The sequence below is a fragment of the Anticarsia gemmatalis genome, chromosome 9 (genome assembly GCF_050436995.1).
Source record: "Anticarsia gemmatalis isolate Benzon Research Colony breed Stoneville strain chromosome 9, ilAntGemm2 primary, whole genome shotgun sequence".
Taxonomy (NCBI): domain Eukaryota; kingdom Metazoa; phylum Arthropoda; class Insecta; order Lepidoptera; family Erebidae; genus Anticarsia; species Anticarsia gemmatalis.
In genome coordinates this window covers 2,073,983-2,097,497 of record NC_134753.1, presented here as the reverse complement: position 1 = coordinate 2,097,497, position 23,515 = coordinate 2,073,983, and the positions used below count along the sequence as shown (strand labels likewise).

The 23,515-nt window shown below is 33.0% G+C and overlaps 1 protein-coding gene across 1 annotated transcript in view; it reads left to right on the top strand.

Moving 5' to 3' along the window:
- Positions 1–23,515, top strand: part of ds (dachsous cadherin-related 1) — a 312,970-nt gene that overhangs the window by 266,891 nt on the left and 22,564 nt on the right. Inside the window, exons 3-4 of the mRNA XM_076118750.1 lie at positions 9,764–9,941; positions 13,198–13,668. Of these exons, the coding sequence (XP_075974865.1) occupies positions 9,764–9,941; positions 13,198–13,668 (649 nt within the window). The remainder of the gene's footprint in view (positions 1–9,763; positions 9,942–13,197; positions 13,669–23,515) is intronic.

Sequence of the window (23,515 nt, the reverse complement as noted above, 5' to 3'; positions counted from 1 at the left end):
CAGCTAATATTTTAAATCTTTTTTAGATATTTTTTTTCTATTTCACTTAGATTCAACAGCATCCATTTTTTTTCTAACATATTAGTAGTTCTGTTTCTATAGTTATTAAAAGTGTCTAGTTTAAAAAATATTGTTTTGCTTAAAAATCGTTATTGTTAGATTTATTGCAAATTAATTTTTAAATTCCACGTAAAACAATAATCTTTTATGTTCATCTAAATCATAATAAATACATATTAATGTTGTTAATTTTGCATACACACTTAAATAATACGAGGATATTTATTTGTATTATAAAAGTAATTAAAATTAATATAATTCAAACACCTACACACATAGCCAGAAACAAAAACGTTTAAAAAAATAAAGCTGAGATCTCACTGCCTAATTTTATAAGTAACTAGCTGACCCGCGCAACTTCGCTTGCGTCACTGTTCCCCGTTTTTATAACATTTTTCGTTGCTACTCCGCTACTAATGACAGTAGCGTGATGTTATATAGCCTATAACCTTCCTCGATAAATGGGCTATTTAACACTGAAAGAATTTTTCAAATCGGACCAGTAGTTCCTGAGATTAGCGCGTTCAAACAAACAAACAAACAAACAAACAAACTCTTCAGCTTTATAATATTAGTATAGATTTACCAATTAAGAAGAACTTAGCACTTTTCATATTATATAGGACTATTTACCTGAAATATTGAAATGCTCTTCTATTACGTTTCAAAAAAACGTACGTTTATATAATAAAAAAGAAACATATATTATACTATGGTTAGTGAATCTGCCTACCCCTAAGTAAACGTGATTTTATAAAATATGTATGTAAGAGAATTAGTGATCAATTATAATCAATATTTTTTAGAAAAATCTTCTAAGGACTTCAGATATTTTTGCTTCGAATATTTTATTCTTAAAATATAATTTACCTGCCTAAGCTTTACGAAACAAATTAGTGTCACAATATATTTAGCATTTAACACATTACAATGTCACCAATCGACGCCAAAAAGCAAATGAAACTGGATATTCTTTTAAAAATATTGTATTCACTCAACGATTTTTACACTTGGATTTGGAAATGTAAATAATTTAACTAACGCGAACAAAAGATACACCGTCGGGTGATATTTGAAGGCACTTTTGTGTATAAAAGTACTTAAGCAGCAAATATTTTGTACACATAAGTTGTATTTGATTTAAAACCAGAAGTGATGACTGGTTACTCAACAAAGCAAAGAACGAAAGATAAATTTCAAATTGCAAAATTGCAGTGCAATTTTTGTCTTCAATAACCTCGACCTCACTTTTATTATTCAAATTGACACTAAAAGAAAAGTACTAACTTTCCTTGCCAAAGCCAATGAGGGGTCGGGAAGAGAGAGAGAGAGAGAGGAAGAAGTGTCAGATGTGATTTTCTAATTTCTATTAAACTCAAAATCCGCAGTAATGTGAAACATATATACAGGTAAGTTCACACCTAAAACAAAAACAAACACACTATAGACGACGCATTTTAATTGCCCTACAGATGTTTAAAGCGTGAAGATATAAAAAAGCAAAGTATAGTCAGATCTAAAAGCTCTATAAAACGACTGCTCTAACATTTGGACCTGACTGTATACTGCATCACATACTAAAACATCAATCTTTAACAGCAGTAGTGAATACAATATTTCAAAAAACATCAAGCAACCTTAAAACAGCATTAACCTGTGAAAGCTCACAGATAATCACGTTGTGACCGCAGCGTAGTGACACGGGTCGCACACTGTATTGATACGCCTATACGTCTATATGAAGCGTATCGAGTAACGCCTTCCGCAATGCGTTCACACACCGCCCGTTGACGTGCATCGACACTTCGTATCATGATAGGATCTCTAATTAGAGTGATTTTGTTATGTTATAAGAAGAACAAGGAGACATTGTTATGGTCTAAAATTTTTGGCAGTTACCATCACATTTTAGCAAGTTATTCTTATGATATTTTAGACACTCTACATAAGTTTTTAATTATTTATATTTATACCTTCACATAAATCTTCACTCATACTTGGCCAGCGTGGTGGACTCAAGGCCTAACCCCTCCCTCATTACGAGAGGAGACCCTTGCCCAGCATTGGGACATTGATGGGTTAAATTTACTATTTTTATAAATCTTGTATTATGTATTGCTTTGTCCATTTACGAAAACTACATGAAAATCTACCTTAAAGTTTTTGAGTTTAACTAATCACACTGTCCCTCGATTGGACGAAAAGCCGTATTTTAGCAAACATCAATAATAAAACATTAAGAATCTCAACTATAAACTTAACTAAAAAAAAGGTATTCACAAAAAATCTGGATAATAAAATTAAAGTACGAAATCGTTTCCGTATGAACATTTTGCAAACGACTCGCGAACATGACCGTATTCACAATAAAAACCATATGTTTATCATTTCATCTCCCACGCGCGCTTTTAATACTTTTCTGAGCATTCAACAATTTTTCCCCTCTTGAGGTGGTCTGTGGTTGTTCGGTGTCAATGTCATGAACTTGAGAAGGCTGTAAAGTTTTTTTTCTAATCAACTTGTTATGAGCATCGAGTGTTGCGCTATTGCATAATGAATGAACAAAAAATGTGTGAAATTACACTTTAAAGACGCTTTTACGAAATGCCATTGATAAACTTGTTCTTTTAATTAAATTGACAAGTGTAACATACAATCCTTTGATATATTTTTGAAATTTCTATCGTTATTTTCGTGAATTTTATTCTTTGCTTTTCTTCTAAAAATCACCAGTAGCGCTATTCTCTGCAATCGGTACTACCGAGTATCGAGAGTTTGACATTTGAAATGGAAATAAGTTTTAAGGCGCCCGCTAGAGGCGCTGATCAGATTTCTATGCAAAATTTCTCGATAGTGGTAGTTAATCGCTACAGTTCCTTTATTCACTAAATAACCAAATATATTAATGAAATACATCCACCTTCTAAAATAAAAATAATCCACCCAAAATACAAACCCAAAAAAATAACAATACATTACCAAAATGGTCAAGAAACACGATGACAATATTACCTTCGAATGCTTCAACGATTTTATTTGCAACCTTCATTGTCACCCACAATACCTACTGGACCTTTTATATCGCTTTATGGTCATACCATACATAAAATTGTGCTTACCGTACGTATTTATAGTGCTACTATACTGACAGACAATTTGCTTTTACTATCGACTATCCACTATTGACTAACTATCGACAAATTTTGTATAAAAATTTAATCAGCGTCATAAAAAAAATCTACTCCATTTTGAATTTTAAAGTCTCAATAGTCGATAGTACCCACTGTAGAATATCCCGCTACTGTAGTTCTAATAGTGTGTATTTTGAACCTTTCGCGTTGCTTGAATATCTTCTAATATTACCAATCAGTTGATGATTCGACGCAGGTTACATTTGACTTTGCTGAGATAACTTGCGCTCACAACCATAGCTACATACGCCTTCTTTGAAAATGGCAAGCCTTCTTTGAAAATAAAATCGATTTAGATTTTAGTCAGTTACCAAGGATAAAGGCACAGGAAAAAGGTTTTAAATATATAATAAAAGAAGGAAACCTATAACGTCCTGCCTATTAAAATAGCACATAATTTATGAAATAACCGTTGCCAATTCATAGATCAATGGCTTTATTTAAGCATAATATCTATGTTTATGAGGTGTGGAAAATCGTGCTGGCTCTGTAGTTTTATGACAGATTTTGCCCATTACTGTACCGTTATAGACTATCGATTCCCTTCGGTATAAAAGGGCTGTTTGTTAATAAGCTACGATAGAACATGCTAGGATTATTATTTATCTATACTTACTTTACTAGTCTATTATCAAATGGTAAGGAAATTGCTCTGTCTGTTTGTCTACGTTACGAACAGAACTGAATATTTAAACTGATTTTTGTTTCGTTAAAATAGGGTGGTACTCTAAAAAAAGATGTAGGTGCTGTAACTGCATAAAAAAAACAAGTTGGTAAAGCTGGGATAAGCTTAGTGCGTCTAAAAAAATACGTGGATTATAGCGAGCATTGGATGGTGATTCAGAAATACCAAACATATGCAAGCAAAGGTTACATAAAACGGATCTCATTACAGATAAAACTGAAAAATCCAATCTATTTAAACAAAACAATAAGATACGAAAAGAATCAGATTACCAAACAGATACAGAAACAGCGTTGCTTAAAACAATATTAATCCTTTTAATTCTTTAAAATAAAGGCCCCATATAACTTGCGATGGGCAACACAATGAAATGTTTAATGAAACCGAGGAAAAGGTCAGCAAGTCTGCACCTTCAATTAAAGAAATAACCGATGAGTTAAGAAATGTTATTTTTAAAGACATTTCTGGTCTCGATCTGGTATTCTTATTTATCGATGCTTTCAATGATGATATACTAGGAGATTATTGACTTGATAATAATATGACGACGTGTGTTGAAAGTTTAAATGCAAATCACCTGTTTGATTGATCGTAAATGTTTTCTGAGATTACAATAAAACTGTATCATAATGTGAACTTTTGAGTTTTATTATAGAAAATGATTGGTCTGTGGCTTTTAATAAAGATAAACAGGATTTGCGTTTAAATACGTATACAGAAGTTAATCGATGGAGCGCAAATATAAAATTGGTCGAGAAATTGTCGTCCTAACGTGTTCAAGCGAAACTTGTCCATTTATTTCACAAAGAAAGTTAAGGTCGTTGAAATTACACATTTTAAGGCTCGCTCCAAATATCATCAATTAAAACCAATTACAAAAGAAAGTGATAGTCGCCCAAGTATGCAGGTCACAACTTCTGATTCATTTTTTAATTATCCACCTTCTTCTTTATAAGAAATTTCGACTTTAACCCTTTGATTTAAAGCTCAATTCGAAATGGCATCTCGCTCCTGCTGTTGAACTAATGGCACTACAAATCCTCGGCAGTCCAGGCCAGGTATTGTCCCCTGAAAAGTTTATTTGCTCCTTACACCACTGTCGTCCGATCGCCTTTTTACTTTTATCTCAGACAATTTTTAAATGGTTTATGTTTGATACCATTATTGTGTGCCAATCAGGTTGAATTACAATGTCCTTTACCAACGGCCGAACTGAGTAAGAATTTCTTTATTATTTTTGTTACAAATCATTTTATTTTATGCCTTTTTTAGTTTTAAAGTAAACAAGGCAGATGTTCGCTTTATTTAGATGAGCCAGTCGAATGCGTAAGTTGAATTTAAATAACTCGTGTTTGAATTTACGGATGGTTGGGGACATGGAAAATTGTGCTTCTTGCTTTATTTTTCTCCTTTTTGCGGGAATTTATGTGTCTTTAGTTTTGACAAGTTTACTTTAGAGATTCTAGGAAGTGAATACTTTATGTCTGCGTTGCCCTTTACGGACATGTGCGTATCATGCGATTATATTCAGTTCTCGTACATATTTATTGGAGGAATTTATTGAAAAATGTTTGTTCGTTTTGATATCTACGGTCGTATATTTAGTGGAATCACCTTTTATTCCAGTTACACTCACCGACAGAGGACCTTCGATCAATAATCTGAACATTAGCGGCACATAAAAGTCACTAATTGAGATATCCTTACCATTTCAACTCTGAGTTTTTAAAGTGTTAAGTAGTGGCTGGAGTGTGCAATAAATCTCATTGTTGGCACCCTCACTGAGGTAGCCGATATGGCGTTGTAAGAAAATTTAAATATAAAACGTAGTGTCGCGAAACGATCACGAGTCCTTATCGGGACGTTCATATTTTGAAGTATGTGGGGCTTCGTGGATGGAACAGATGCTGGGTCAGTGTTTTAACACTTTAATACTTTAGAAGAAATAAAGACATCACTGGGTCATATCAATATTGGTGCGGTCAATAAGGAAGATACTTTGTTGGTTATTTTATGTTGTCATTTTAAGACCGTGTTATTGGTCCGCAAGATTCTTTTACTGTTCACCATTTTGATAAGTTAAATGAAAACCAAAATTCGAATTGAAGAATTGAGTAAGTTTATAATATGTAGTTTTCGGTAAAGACATGGTGGTCTATTAAAATCAGGAAACTCTAAAAATCAGTAAGTTACTATGGAACCGAAGATCCATCGATTTTGTACCAACTTCCTCAATCAAGCTATCTTTTCCTCAACTCCGTACATCCATAACTCTAACCAAATCAAGATAAAAATAAACACTGACATTGACTGAATTCCAAAAATGTCACTTTTATATCACATAAAACAAGTTATCAATGTCAAAAGCGATTTAAATGAAGATAGAAAAGATTACGAAATGACTTTAGTTGAGAAAGAAATCAACGTGTGTGGTAAGTGAATACTTATCAATGATCTCTTCATTAAAACTGAAATGTCAGTTCCAAAGCTATAAATGTTAGCGGCAATTAATTTAGTGATCCGAATAACTTGATTTGTTGAGGCATTGTTTGGAATTTGCACGAATACAATACAAACATTTACACATACATACTTATAAACACGCCATTTTCATTTAAATGTAGGTAAAGACCTAAGAACGCCACTTGGTACGATCATTCATCTTGTCATACAGGATTGCCGGTTATAAGTACTACAAACCTGACCAAAAACATACATTTATACATTTTACAAAACGTGAATTTAGATGTACATTAAATAATAGGCATGAATGTTTTAAATTAAAGAGAATCGGACACGAAAGGATGGAAGAAGGCGAAGATTCACAACAGAAGCAAAAAAGGAATAAGGAAACATTTCATCACAATCAAATATAATTTACCTCTTAAATCCAACAATGTATTGCTTAATAAATTCATACGAACACAAAATAAACGTGAAAACAAAGCTGAGAACAATCCCGTTGATCTTTTCAAAGCCTGAAACCTGAGTTTGCATGCAACTTCGTTCAAATCAATCAGCAACTGAATCGTATTCTCAATAATAATAAAGTAAGCCCATCTGTTTCGGGGATCGCAACAAATGTTTCTCAGAACATTGCGTGTCCTCTTAATGGTCTGAATAAAAGTAAATGTTTTAAACAAAAGCTATCTAAAGCTTAATTAGGTTGTATCGGGTGAAAGTCGGGAATCGTGGGGAATTCGGATGATGGGACACGATATTTTGAAGGTTTTATTGTGACTACCTGTATTTGAAATTAAATATTTTATTTGTGACTTGACGACCGTATTTTTTGAATTGAATGCTCGATGTAGTCACCTATTTATTGTAATACAAAGTATGTCTTTTGCTTAAACGTAAAAGTAACCTAACCAGCGTAGTGGACTCAAGGCGTTATCTCTCCTTGTTTGGGAGGAGACTCTTGCCCAGCAGTGGGACAGAAATGGGAAAAAGAAAAAGTCTTGCTATCAGAATCTTGCAAATGGATTAGGGTGTATGTAAATTTTCTCTGAAGACATACAGGTTTAAGGATAACAATAAATTTATCAGTGAGATTTATTAATAGCTACATAAAACAACGTGTAAACATGATAAATACTCACATAAAAAAGATAATATTTTATAAATGATCAATGGTGAAGATTTTTTATTGCAAAATGATTTACTGTTCAACCACAGAACATGTAAGAGCTATAAAGATGTATGGATTTCAGATTAAGTGGCCTAAAAGGCTGAGAGATTATTTTTTTACACACGATTTTAATTTCAAAATGACCTGTTACGCAACATTAAAATGATAATCTAAACGTCTCAATACTAAAGCAATTTATATCAATGATCGACCAACAATGTTAATAAGACAAGATACAAGAATGAAGCCATTAGTGGAATCGCTAAAACTAACACCGTTTCGCGATCTCATAAATTACAAACCAATTTGAGCCTTACCATTAACTTGTCAGAATTGAGAATTCAACAACGGGTGTACGAACAATTTATCTTAGCTCACGACGTGGATGCAATTAATCAAGAACCGATGTCACGTACGTAATATAACTGAGGTAAAAGAGAAAAAGATGATTTCAGGCTAATTATCTTTGATGTTGTTACACTTTTATTTTGCCACTTAACACCTACTGAGGCAATTTGTCGCTTGTTACCTTATAGTATTGAATTTTTGGGTTGAGTCTCGCATTGTGTGACTACCGTATGTAAAGTCAGTTGATTTATTTCTCACACGTCTCCCAGCTCTCATTTATCATCGTTCGCTTGTATTTAGACTGTTTATTTTTATAATGAGCTCTCGAAAAGGTCAATTTTGTGTTAACTCTTCTTTTTTGGGCTGCGTTTATTTCTTAAATACTTTTAAGATCAGTTGCCGTGTTCTCGTTATACGGGGTGTGCTGCGAAATAATTAATGAAGGGCTATGTTATATCTTTGTTTCATTCACTTCCAATTTAAATTGCATACTATGTAGATGAAATAAACGTGGCTTGGTATATGAATAGTTTTATTTATTCATTGCTTTCGATGAATAATAAATATGGGACCTTTGTCATTTATTTAGTTTCTACTGCGATTACATTAAGCTGCATAAGATTTCATATAAATTCTGTTGAGAAAATTCCTCGAACTTAGTTCCTTTCAACAATAACTTCGGAGGTTGGAAGCGCATACCGGTATATTCAAATCGAATGTCCCGTAACTTCCCATAATAGCTGGACCTCACAGAACTCTGATCAATTCATCGAATTAAATACCTTTAATTAATTACGATGGCTATCTCGACTAGGATTGTGGATGGCAATTAGTCGTAGCAGGCATCCTTTGTTAGATGTCACTTGAAGGCTATAGACTTCCTGGTTTAGCTATCGTCTAAGATTACAAGCAGTGAATGCTGTTTAGATGATCTGACCAGGTTTTTGTTTAAACGACTCTACACTTCACAACATTAACTTTAAAATCAAGTTTCAATTAATTTGCTTGTTTGTAAAGACTACAACAAATTCTAAAGGTGTTATAATTGGCGTTAAATGTATCGATAGTTTCCTGACAGCTTTCTCTGGTATTCGCATTTATAGCAGGAAATTGTACACCATAACAGTAGTGAATAATCGTTGATATTAATTTTAAAATATCGGTTACGAGTTACATTTCCTAAAACAAGCAATATGTAGGCGAAGAGCTGGCCACCTGTCTGACTGCTGGTTGAAATATGGCCGTGTTTCGCAGACCTGGTTCATTTCAACTTAGTAATGTTATAGATACTTTACTTAGTAAGTTATCTTTATGATGAAAGATGGGTTAACGGTCGTTAATTGATTTCTCGTACTGTATCCTATTAGTCTTGTTTATCATGTTTACTAATCATTGGAGTAAAGCATGAATCCTGAACAGATAAGTTGTTATTCTAGATAATTCGTACAAATGTTATGATGTTTTAACATGTGACAAGAGAAATTATAACTGGAAATATGTTGTGCGAATAAATTAAAAAGTTCTATATATAACGATAATGTTGACACAATAGTTAAACTTTGGTTTTGTTATCCTGTACAGTCCCACTGCTGGGCTAGGGCCTCCCCCATTTTTTTTCAGTCATCCCTGTCCCTTGATTTCCGTGTTCAATCCCTATCAAAGGTATCTAGGTTGTCACGTCATCTATAATTAAACTAACGATAACTTATTTAGAGGTGTCGAGCCGCCTCCATTTTTTATTTATAATGTATCTTAAGTGCAGATTTTTTTCAATTTACGCGTTAAATTACCAACGCTCATTATTTTAGGAAAATATAATTTAACTAATTTATTCTTTTTCATCCACAGATGTCAGCAATCGACCCTGACTGCGGAGTGAACGCCATCGTCAACTACACCCTCGGCGAGAGCTTCGTCAAGCCTCAGTTCTCCGTCAAACCAGACACCGGCGAGCTCTGCGTATCAGCTCCATTGGACTATGAAGTCCATAGCGACTTTGAGTTCCCAGTCCTAGCTACTGATAGAGGTATGTCGCAATTCTGAGACTACTCAGGTCTTAAGTTCAGATTCTAATCTACATTAATTTATATGCGTTTAAAATTAGCTACTTTTGAAGTGAGAGGTAATGTTGTTGTCCTCACCAAAGGTTAGGGCTGCCTTTAATAATAGAAATTAATTTTGTATTACCTAAACTGTAGGGCAATTTTCTACTACTATCGAGTATCGACAACCAACATTGACTTTTAGATTGAAAAATTTTGAATCAAAATCTGATTAACGCCTCTAGCGGATGTTATAGAAACTATTTTCTAGTAAATTTTGTATGTCAAACTCTCGATACTCGATAGTTTCGATTATAAAGAATCGCTACGCAAGATCTAAGCCATCGATTAAAACTTCCTCCTCCCTAGAAACTTACTAAAGCTTGTACTACAATCTTAGTATTAACATTACGCACATTTACCTCAAAACTAGGTTAACAACATTCCCTGAGAGTAGCTTTATTAATTTTCTGATAATTAGCTCCAAGATCCAATATTGTGAGTTTAAATTGTCTGACGCTAAATTATAATGCGGCCCTATTTCATGCAATTTATAGGCGGATTGGTTACATGAACCCTTCACTTTTGAAAACTTCATACTTATGTTCATTCTCATTTTTTTGTTGCCATTTACTGTCCCATTGCTAGGGAAGGGTCTCCTTCCGAACTAGTGAAGGGTTAGGTAGACCCTGAGTCCACCACACCGGCTATTTGTGGGTTGAGGACTGTGCATGCCCTTAAGGAATGTGATCAAACATTTTTAGGCATGTGAGGTTTTATCACGTTTTTCTTCATTTTATTTAACCCAAATTATATAAATACCGCGCATAGTTTGATTGTTAGAATTATGAAATTCTATACCAAAGTCATATTTAATCAAATCTTTTCATAAATTTGCTTCATAATTGGAATGTTTGTATACAACAAAGTAATTTATTAGAAACTGTATCTGAATTTTAACATTTCAATAAACTTGTACGAATTAAACGACAGTTGGAAATAGAAAATGTATGAGCATGTCGTTATAAACTATTGTATCGCGTTTCAAACAAGTTGTTCGCTTCATCTTTATTTAATTTTGTTTCAGTGATTTCTGGTTCACATCGTTTGTTTCAATGATATGTGTAGTTTCGGTTTACGGAAATTGTTTGGACTTTGTCTTATAATAATGTTGTAATTTCCGTCGCCTCCCAGCTTAAAATTGCAACTACTCTCATTTACAACGATCACTTAAAAATATAAATAGGTACTAATTTGTATCTCATTTTCAATCCTGATTTTGTTTTTTTTTTCAACCCTTTACGAACCCACTGCTGGGCAAGGGTCTCCTGAACTGAGGGTTAGGCCTTGAATCAACCACGTTGGCTGAGTGCGAGTAAGAAACTTGATAATAAAAACAATCATTTTAATCAAAAAAAAGTTTCTGAGTGTCAGTTTCTCCCTTTTTAGTTTATGTTTAGTTAACATTAAAAGTGAAATTCCTTTTTTCATACCCTTGTTGTCATTTTGATAAATCGTGATGAATTCAGCACTTTGTATTTATATACAATAAAATCTGGCAGTTTATTTGCCTATTATTAAGTTATTCAGTGCCACAGATTAATTACCTCCAGCTAATATTAATATCAGCGTTGTCACGAAGTATATTCTATGTAGTAGAATATTTAATTAAAATTTTAGCTATTACAGTAGGTATTCGCCATTTATTAAATGGTTATAGATTGACTCTGTCACTTTAACCCGTATATAAAGGTCGAGACACTCGATCAGAGAGGCTTGTAAATAATTAAGGAATATTTTGTATCGATTTATAGGCAAACGCAATTTGTTGATTATTTATTAAAGCGCCAATTATTTCGGGCAACAGACTAAATTGAAATATCGTATTGCGTTGTACATTTTAAAGGTGTAGAAGTAGACATTGAAGGATTCAATATTAAATTTGGAAAGGCTGTATTATTCAAACTCTAAACTATAAACGTTTATGTATCCCATATATTTTAGATAGAGAATATTACTGCTGAATATTTTTATGAGAAAATTGTTTACTCATTAAAGTACTACAATCAAAATAAAATCCAAAAATCGAGTATTCCCAAAGATTTCGAAGCCGTCACATCGGTGAGTCCCGAAATAAATTCCGATGATGTTCGTCTCGGTCCAAAAGTCATCCCCCCCCCCTGATTTATGGAGAGGGAGCTGTGCAACTATCGCGTCGTTTTATTTCGTTCAACCGAGCGGCGACTTTGTCTCTCCAAATGGAATTTTGGCGAATTTTTTTCCACTTTTCGAGATACTGACGACTGTGTTTTGGTGTCGAATGTGAAAGTTTTGAATTTGTAGAATTAAATCCTGGATCTATTATGTTAAACAACCACTATCCCAATACTTTACATTGGTCTTCTATCACAGTGATGAAGAGAGTGGCTAGTTCTAAGTTCCCTGCTGTATCCACATGTGGTTTGGAACTAATTATCAACACAAATCAACTGTTATTACCTACTCACTCAGAGATGAATACAATCATGCACTTTTACCTTTTGCCAGACGTTTCGTAAATACTGCACTGGCTGCAATCAGCAACATTTCTATGATGTTATTATCATTTATTATGTCCTTCCCCATACCTGCATCTTTATTCCTTAAGAATATTGATTCTTTACGACACTCCTCTCTAGTTTTACTACTCACTACAGTTGACTTGTGGTCACACAAAATAATTACTTACTGTAAAACCTAGCTGTACTTTAAAGATATATTAATAATAGATCTTTAGAGATATTTCTTGTAAAAGTATCTTCAAGTTAACTATTTTTTAATTACCTCCTAGTTATTGTATAATCAATTACGCAATTCTGTTTTATTGTTATGAAGGCATGTGTTTAATGCTCGAATGCCGAAGCAATTTAATAGATATCTTATGCCTTCGCGTCAGTAATTTAATTGATTAAAACATTTAGAAGTATAAAACAGTAGTTTTACTAAAAACTTCGTTATTAATAAATTAACAATGCTAAATGAAAGAACACTAATTTCAAGTAACAATACCTCTTGTAGGCATAACAATATTTCATTACATACTGAAAACGACAACATCAAAAGCTCTTAAATTTCAATAAAACTCCCAACTTAAGACTACAATAGTCGCTAAGTACTGTCAAACACATAAATCAAGTGCCTGCCAATTAGACATAGTATTACAAACAATACGAACAATCAATACCAATTATTTATTCGCAGGAGGCCTGTCGACGACCGCTATGGTGAAGATCCAACTGCTTGATATAAACGACAATGTCCCAGCCTTCACTGTTAAGGATTACAACGTGTCTTTGAAAGAGGGACGGATATCAACTGAGCCGATTATTGCTGTATCCGCAACTGATTCTGATTCGGGAAGATTCGGTACCATCACTTATAGAATTGTCAGCGGTAATGAGAACGATGTATTCCGGATTGATAGAAGTACGGGAGAGATTTTAGTCACAAAGCCAGCGTTGGTACAGGCTAATGGGAAATTTGATTTGGAGATTTCCGCTACTGATGGTGGAGGTTTATCAGCTCCTCAAAATGCTGTAGTACATGTTACTGTTATGCCTGCTGGAGTTGGTTCTGCGCTGTTTGATAAACCAAGATACAATTTCAAGGTCAAAGAAGATGTGAGGATCGGGACTATTGTTGGAAATTTGAAGGCGACAGTTAGTGATAGAGGTAAGTGAAAATTTTGATTTTATTTTTTTAGTTTTTATTGCGAATTATCCAAGCACCTATTAAAAATCTTTGCAAGCGCAAGATTGTATAAAATGGCGTACGTGATGATGATCGGAAAGAGGGGGAGGCCTATACTCAACTGAATAGATACATAGATAGGTTAAATAATTTCAATTTTACTTGATTTCACACACTAGTTAGCAAAACAAGAGTCTCTGCGAGTATAATTACATACACAAAAATATATGAGAGAAAAACAAACTTTCAACCGAAAGTTCTATTGTTGTTCAAACAAAAACATGATCAATTTTCATGTCAACAGCTCATTAAAATTCCGGGAAAGAAAGTATTGCTTTCTTGTTTTGTTTGTAAAATGAACCATGAACTACTAACGGGTCACTAACGACATAACTCAGATTATATTATGACGCTTAGAAACCATTCTAATATATTTAAACATATTTTTCTACTACTTCGTGTAAAGTAGAATAAAATTGTAAGAAAGATTATGATTTCTTTTTATATAAGTCTTCTGCGATCTGAAAAGTAGCTTATCTTCTGAATGTCAATTATTTACACATTACATTAATTAGTCAACTAAACGTTTTTTCAAATCTAGTTTAATCCAATATTTATTAAAATAAATAGGAATGGTGGTGCTTTAAAAATATACAATACTGTATCTTCACCATCTACAATACCAGAAATATAATTATCTAAAACGAGATTTTACAAGTTTCTATTTAAAGTTCTCTTCTGAACATTTTGCTGAACAAATTATAATCGCACTTAAACCCTGTAGATAATTATCACAAGTGTTTGTGTTGCAATTAAATAAGAATTACTGTAAGTAGGTATCGACGGTAGCATTTATTCTCACTATCGCATTAGAGCTTTGTTAGTCAATATATACTAATCTACACCTAATAATACAAAGATGAAGAGTTTGTTTGTTTCTTAGAATGCGATAATCTTAGGAACTAGTAGTTCAAATTTAAAAAATATTATTGTTTTAAATACTCCATTTATTGAGGCTATACATAGCCTCCTGTTAGCCATAATGTGATGTTATGTAGCCTAAAAGTTGGCTATATAACATAACGTTATGGCTAGCAGTGGAACAGAAATCAAAAGGCCACGTGAACGAAGTCGCAGGCAACCGCTAGCAGATAACAAAACGGTACTCAATAACGAAGAGTCTTTCAATACATGCAAGACGATAGCCTATTCTCATAGATCGTTTTAAAAGAAAATGTCCCGCATTAATGGATGCCGGAAATGTACGTGGAACCTACTAACGACTCAATGCTAAGACTACTGTTGACCGCTATCGCCCTATGACTTCATTTTGCTTTAACAAATTTATTGAAATCGTGCCCAAGTTGTTTCTATTCAAATTAAAAGCGTTTAGCGATTAACGTGTGCTACATTCGAAAAGGTTGTGGGTCTAAATTTTGATTTTACTGTTATTCCGAGGCGAAGCGATTTTGTATTAGAACCTCAAAGTTTTCTAAACACTGCAAGCGTTCTTTGATAATATGAAGCTGGACTAAATCTAAATTTTATAGTTCCAGTAATTTTTATCCCTACAAAATAAAATAATACATATTATATATTCCAAAATATTCAACTTTAACTTACTTCTTTATCAAAAATATATACTACACAGAACAAAACGATTTCCAAACATCATCACTAAATTTCGTACTTCTATCGTTACGTACACTTCAAACAATATCACCTCATACAATATTCCCTATACTCGCTACATCATCAGTCCATACCTTGTACTGCACCCTCATACGGCAGGATTCCGATACAACAATACGTAATCGCCCATTGTCTTAGAAGATCACGAGCTGGTGCTCAGTGCATCCACTTGGCGACTTTTATGAACGGGTTTGAATTGCTGATGCTTAAGCAAGACTAATAATTTACACTAAGGAATATATGCAGTTTGAGGAAGGTTTGTTTTTTTGTTCCGCGGTGAAAGATTGAACAGTTCTGAAAGCAAATTTTTGTTGAATTCTTTATATTTTGGTCTGGAGTCAATCATGGGATTGGATGGGATGGGAAGGTCATGGGATTTTGGAAGGTAGATGTAAAATATCAATTTTGTTACTATGGGAAATGACGATCGCTTTTGATTTAGTATGACTTTAAAATATGGACTTGAAAGACGAATAAAATAAATTAATATTCTTTAAGATTTTGTTAACTTTTTTGTTGATAAGTTAGCAGTCAGTATAAGCGAAAGTTACGACATAAGTGGAGTAAACATTTCGATATATTTTGAAATCCAGGACTTTAATGATTGAGATTATTGTTATTTTATTACGCTATTCATCAAATTCCAGTTTGTGTTGAGTTCTGAAAGCAAATTTTTGTTGAATTCTTTATATTTTGGTCTGGAGTCAATCATATTAAGATCTTAGAGAAAAAATCATCTTAAGTTGCGCTCGTATAAATTTTATTTCGGTTAGATTCTGATGTTTGAATATTAAGTATACTTAATTGAAATAAGGATATCAAAAGGATACTTTTTTTTAAAATTAATTCTATTAATTTCTGATAAAAGTTTGCATACAATATCTGACTTGATGCTAAAATAGCTTATAATTTTTTTTAATAGGTGTTCCCCCTAATATATTCAGAAGTCTTTAGAATTTGTGACAAGTTGATCCACCTTGAAATAGATTCTCAACTTTTGTATACAAAAACTGATTTAGTGAATGGTTAATTAGCATATAAACGGTAATAATATAATCGATACTTAATCTAAGAACCAGACGTCGATTGATTTACTTACGGCGGTGAAGTAAACAAATTGTTTGGCATCTGATTCAAGGCCTTTAAAAGTAGATGACTAATCTTACAAATATTTATTAAACTGCGCAATTACTATCTAAAAACATACAGTTAGAGTTAAGTTGATTTATATCATCACGCCCGTTATGCGTAAAGGTGTAGGCTGAGTGCTTCATATACGTCTTTATATACTAAACAGTATATAGGCAGACTTAACTTATAGTAATCTAAGGTATTATTTACCAGTCTACCTTAGGATAGACTTTTGACGAAGCGGGACTAAAACCCTAGGTATCGAGAAGTCGCATACACTGCCACCCATAGAGTAATATGTACTAGTATATTCTAATTAAATCTAAGCCACAGTAATCGTTGATTGATTACCAATCGCACCAGTACCGCAACCTCATCTCACTTCCTTTAATATTTCTCACGACTACAAACTTAATACGGAAACGAAACATGAGAAAAAAATTATCGCCATTTTTTTTCTCGACAGTCGTCACTCAAAATCGTCATAAAGTTTAAAGAATTTAATTAATTAGGGAGATTTTTAGTGTCTTTTTTACTTTTAATGGTACATTAAATGGTCGTAAAATTTCTAAGTGAGTGCAAATGACAGTATTATGTATGCTTCAAATAGTTTTTTTATTGGTTTATTTACGTAGATGCCTCGTGTTATAATGCTTAGGTACAGTTATTATGTGTGAAGGTTATGACCAAGGTCATGGGATGTAAAAGATGAATTTTGTTGCTATGGGAATTGAAGATTAATAGTAATTTAGTATGCCTTTGAAATGTGAACTTGAAAGAAGAATTAAGTTAATTTACACGCCTATGTTCCTTAAGGTTTTGTTTACTTGTTTAATCTCTTTTTTGCGTTGATAAGTTAACAGTCAGTGTAAGCGAAAGTTACGATATAAGTGGAGTCAAAATTTCAATATATTTTAAAATTCAGGGCTTTGATGATTGAGATTTTTGTTGTTTTTTTAGGCTCCTCATCAAATTCCAGTTTTCGACGTGAATATTTTGAGAACTTTTTTATGTCCATAGATTCCCACCCATGGGATCAAGTGATCTGATACAGCAATCTAACATAATTAGCAAAATAAAAAATTACTTGCAAATTAAACTCATAAAAATATAATCATTGCTAATTGAGTCTTTTATGTGGCTATTAAGAATTCTATTAGTAAAGATGATACTATTAATATATTTTTATAACCCATTACTGTCTGAATGCTGGGCACGGGCTTCCTCTGAACAAAATGGTCTATCTCCTCTGTAGGTTTCTGTGGCAACAGAATTCTTGGGACAATAATACGAGTTGATATATCGGGAAAAAGTTGCTAGTTTTTTTTTCAATTAATCCACAATACCAATGATGTATTTATCATCTAATGTACTCGTATAATATTTGTCAATTTTCCATAATTTTGAATCCATTATTTGCTCCATAATTTGAAGAGGAGCAAAAAAATCTGTAATATCTGCACTGCACAAAACTGCACAAAGCGATATATCTAAAAAAAGCCTAAAAACGGGATAACGTATCGCAAAAACTATGAACACAATACTGACATAATCTTGAAAAGAAAAGAAAATGTAAGGAACCAGCACCTAAGCTGTGTCTGTGAGTTTTTAAATCAGATTAAAAACAATTTTACGGCTTTCCATTAACGCACTAGTGACCTTACTATTACTGTTAGTACCTACTACCACAAGTGACGACAAAACTTACAATTTTGCTAAATGCAAAATTGTAAGTTTTGTCGTCACATCTTGTAAATGTACATTTAACATAAAAACGAACTGTTCTAGTCGCAACAATCATAAATCACCGACAACACCAAATACATAAATACTGAGGGAATAACAGTAAACGGTATATAATTTGTAGTATCATTGTTATATCGTATATAACAGCGGCCATGGAGTCTATGGACTATAAAACATGTTCGGTATCTCACTAGCGACGAGTGCGTTTTGATAATATTTATATACGTACAGCTTGGTGAAGTTTCTTGGGTTGTTGTTACACCGATACGAATTTTATGATGAATGCTCAATTTTAAATTAAATCAAACGAATGTTTTTAATGAGAACTGTAGCACTACTTTCTTCATTCGTTATTAACGAATATGAAGAATTTGATATTTAAATCTACTAAACAATTCGCTGCGCAAGCCTGATCACCGCAACTAACAATTAGTAAGAGACGGCCTTCTGCCTTTACTTTAAAATATTTGAATATATGTTTAAAGAAAAGCTGAAATTAACTTATAGCTTAACTTATTTTTGATAAAGATTTAAAAAAATTGCTATGTTATTCATGTGTGGTGTAGTTTCACTTCACTTTACATTCAATCATGAGCTATTACGACTTGAAAATTATTCAATTATTTTGCAACTCAGACATAATTTAAGTTACCTTACAAAAATATATTAGCAACATTAAGAAATACATACATACGTCTGCATTTATACAATCAGTACAAGATTTTATCTTCCATTTTCAATGCGATTTATCGTCATTAAAACAAAGTCCATTGCGTGACGGTGTAACAGTAATCCACAACACGAACCCACGTATTCTGTTGTAAGCCAAGCTCTGTAAATCACTGAATTGCAAACTTCACCGTTATAGTACGTTGTGCACTTGTCTTTGAGAAATTCTACTCCATGAGTCCGCCATTGTTAGGACATAGATAGCGGCCGCTTAGGATTCATGGGGTCTCAATACTCTATACTTATATTATTATGGATATATTTAAATGGAAATTATAAGGTAGTGATGGCTTTGATTTGGTGAATGCAACAATGTTGTAGTAGATATTGCCGATTTATTAGGCTTTGGAAATTAATAGGAACTTTTGTGTGTTCCGCTCCTAGGCACGGTTCTGTTTTAAAACGAGAATAGAATCAGAGCAAAGGTTATAATGGAAAATTTTCTGAATTGCGAAAGTTTTAAGACGGAGAATTCGTAATTGAAACATTTGTGTGGGTAAAAATTTGTTAGTGAATCTCGGTTTAATGGGTAGATATAAAGGAATATTTAGAAAAAGAAATATCTATGTATGAACTAGGTCACAAAAAGTCAAAAAGTACCTACTATGTTGTTAAACTACTCGTAAATTCGGCACGAAATAATTTATGAGTAGCTGAACAAACTAGTTTTCATTTTTTTACTAGTTTACTTACTTTTATCGTAAGAAAAGTTATCGAAAAATCGTTTTCCGGTAAACGTAACGTCATAAAATAATTTCTATATTTGTACTATTTAAGTGAAAGAATTTCTTCTACACGGACCGGTTTTCTAATACATTCTAATATAGAAACTATTACTTTCTATGATATACAATTTTCCATTTGAAATGTGTTATAAGTTTCGTGTGAACCATAATTTTGGTGGGAGGTAACATCTCAGTGGTAATATTAATAAATTCTAAACTAATTAGCTAAATCACACTGCTCGTATCAAACATACACGTATTGCAAATCAAATCAGAAGATGGAGTTTGATTTTATCTTAAAAATCACATTGTATTTTTGTTGTTTGGTGCAAGTTACAAGACAATGATAATAATAATAATGTCCTCCTAGCCGATATACGGCTACGGCGGTCAGTTTCATTGAAACTGGCCATCTGTGCAGGACTTTGTTTATAGTGTCCAAGTGTGTGCACAATACACAGGTACACTCTCTATTCCATCACTCTCATAGTTTGGTGGGACGGATAACCGACACGACCAGTGAGAGGTCAGGCGCAGGACCGACGGCTTTACGTGCTCTCCGAGGCACGGAAATTGATCCAATGATAACAATTATTAGACTAAATAAAAGTTAAAATTATCTACTCCCATAGTTTTAAAGTATGTGGCATCTTCATTGATTCATTACGAATTCACAAGAAGAAGACTAACGAATACTTTCTTGTATTGGTCAAGATTCATTAAGCTAATATTAATAGCCGTCAAGTGAATTTGCTGTTCCAATTTCAGGCTTCAATTCATCTAAACTGACTCATCATTTTTATGTCAGGGCAAAACTCTTCTCAAAACAAAAGTAGGCTACTCAAAAAGGAATAAGCATTGGTTGTGACAAATAATGTATAACACAATTCCACTTACGTTATAATTACTTCTGTTTTACAATCGCTTCAACTATCAACTTAGTCCCAAGCCGAACTCGCTTTGAGTTTAATTAGAAAGAGGTCCATAACGCTTACGTTCAATACAGACACACGCCCCCACAGATTTATAGCTGCTGGCTCGCAGATAAACATCCATTAATTAAAAAAATATTATATATTGAACTTTACGGATGGATGGAGCGAGTTTTTAAATGTAGTCGCCAAATATCGCGATGCTGTGATAACTGTAGGTAATAACTTGAAGAAAAATGAGAGGTGATTATTATTTTTTAATATAGAATGTTCAGTTAAAGTTATGTTACTTGCACATCTGCTTACAGTAATGAATGATAGAGTTGAAATAATGTAGTTAACAATAGATATTATTGTAAAAAAATATCTTATGAGTGAACTGTATCAATGGTCAGTATTAAATGAATTCCGTTTTAATTGGTTCTATAAATATGATTTGCTTAAAGGTGTTAAAAAAAGGCATTTAAGTTCGTATAGAATTAATGTTCTTACAACTTTCTTTTAACACATTAAGTGCCGAAATTTTCACCTTCAACAATCGAAAATTCTGTAACGATTATCGATCCTATAATTAGCATTCGATTGCCGTCTAATCAAATATCGATTTGACTCGCATCACCGTTAGACCACACATGCGTAGGTACATATTATATTAATTTATCATATGTGACAGTTAATCTTCTGAATAATTCCCTCGCCGTTACTGTGCGCTTCTGCTAAGAATTATTTGGTCGTAATTTGACGGCAGCCGAAGGTAGATATATAGCTTCAAGCGACTTTTAAAGACGCCAGTGCACTTTGGCTTTATAATATTTAAGGTGCGGACAGCCTCAATTTGATTAATCACTACTTAATTAAAATTAAAGGGAATTTACAATCAGATATTACAGTATCCCACGCTTTGTTAGACAATAAAAATGCTCACACCTTAAATTTGACAGTTGGAGGCATGCAAGGAACATTTATAGGTCCGAACCAAACAAAAGCCTTTTACACAGTTTCAATTCTAAAACACGATGTGCATTTTATAGAAAATAAAAAAGTGTTCAGTATAAAAAAACAAAAACAAATGGAGGAACATGGCCGCGCAATAATATGAATAGCATTACGCAAATTAGGGACGATAGCAGGACCCAGAGCCTTTTGTGTAGACAGGTACTGTCTTAGTTCTTTAGACATAAGCTATAGTGATTTAAAATAGCTTGAACATAAAGACAACGATAAGAATGGGACAGACAAGGGTTTTGTGACATTCGCAGTGTACGAATATACAATAAATAATTGTTACAATGGAAAGATCAGACATCAAAATAATAATATACCATGATTTTTGAAGTAATAAATGACAAAATTGACAATATAAGATATTTTTTCGCAGGTAACCTACTCGAACTAATTATAATAATTTAGGATCTTCAAGTCCTAATCTGTGAACATAAACCTATAGTTTATTAACTAAAGGATTAAAGCAAGTCTGATCTTGCTTTATGATAGGTCTTAAACAAAAAAAGTTAAAAAATTTCACGCTCCCGCGCAATCGAACAGTGACTGAAAATTTGAAATTCGAATCTGGAGAAATCCAAGGATACGTTCGGATCTGTGTGCGCTGGCGCAGCGACAGGTAGGGTGACAATGTATGTAGAATTTTTGATACAACATTTTTTAGTATTCTTGTACTAAATGAAGAAGATGTTATTATCAAATATTATTGGACAACTCACACACGGTCATTTGATTCCAGACTAAGCAGCTTGTAATATGGTAACCAAATAACTGATAAACATACTTATATACTTCCAAATACACATATAGACACATTAACAACCATGCTCAGAATAAACACTCGTCAATTAAACAAAGTCATTAACAAATAGAAATATTTTGTGAAATATGTAGTCCAGGAGGCTTTGCTTTCTAGCTGCTAACTAATAGGTTACCTTTTGGTTAGACAAGTTGGCGATGATAAAATTTTGTAACATCAAATATTGATAGATCTTGAATTTGGGATGATGGTTTATCTCTTAAACTGGATTATGAAGTTCTTCATTCTAGTAAAACGAGTTTTTATTGCAAGGTATCTTTACAAAACTCAAAATCGTTGGTGTACCTACCTCTGGCACACCCAAATAAATCCAGTCAGGTCGGCGACCCCTCACTGCGGCGACAGTTTTTGTTGTGGAAATTTTTAGACCTCCTTTTTTAAAGGTTCTGTAGGTACCTCAATTATTTTCGACTTTTTACACCCGCGTTATTTCGAGTTCGCGTTTGATTCGCCTTATTTTCTCATGTAGGTGTTTAATAGGTGTAATTTTGTTTGGGACAATGTTATACGTCAAATGATGTGTAAGATCCGTTTGAGTGTTAACATTTCGTTTTTGCTCAAGTTTCTTGTTTATTTTGGCTGCTGTAAGTGCGGATTTTAATGAATTCTTTACTTTACAGTTGTTACATTTAATCTGTTTAATTGACTATCTTATATTGGACACTGATTCAGGACCCGTGCCCAAAAGTAGGACGGTGATAAATTACATTCAAAGTTTTAATTGCAATCGTTAGTTAATTATCAATCTTATTTGAGACGTCATTATTCGCAATGTATTTAATTTCTAATATGCGTTTTTTTCCCGAAGATGTTTATAAGAATGATGTCAAAATATGCAGACAACCAAACACTATAATCAAATTTTAAGATCTAAAGCTCTTCTGATATTCCTAATTTAATTACTTCAACTCTAAATGGTATTCGCGTAGTCTATAATTTATTTAGATTAAAATCCTCATTTACAGCATTGCCAATTAACAGCACATCAAAATCGTGGAGGTATTATTCAAAACTAAAGATAATCACGTTAGATAAATTAATTCAGTCGAATT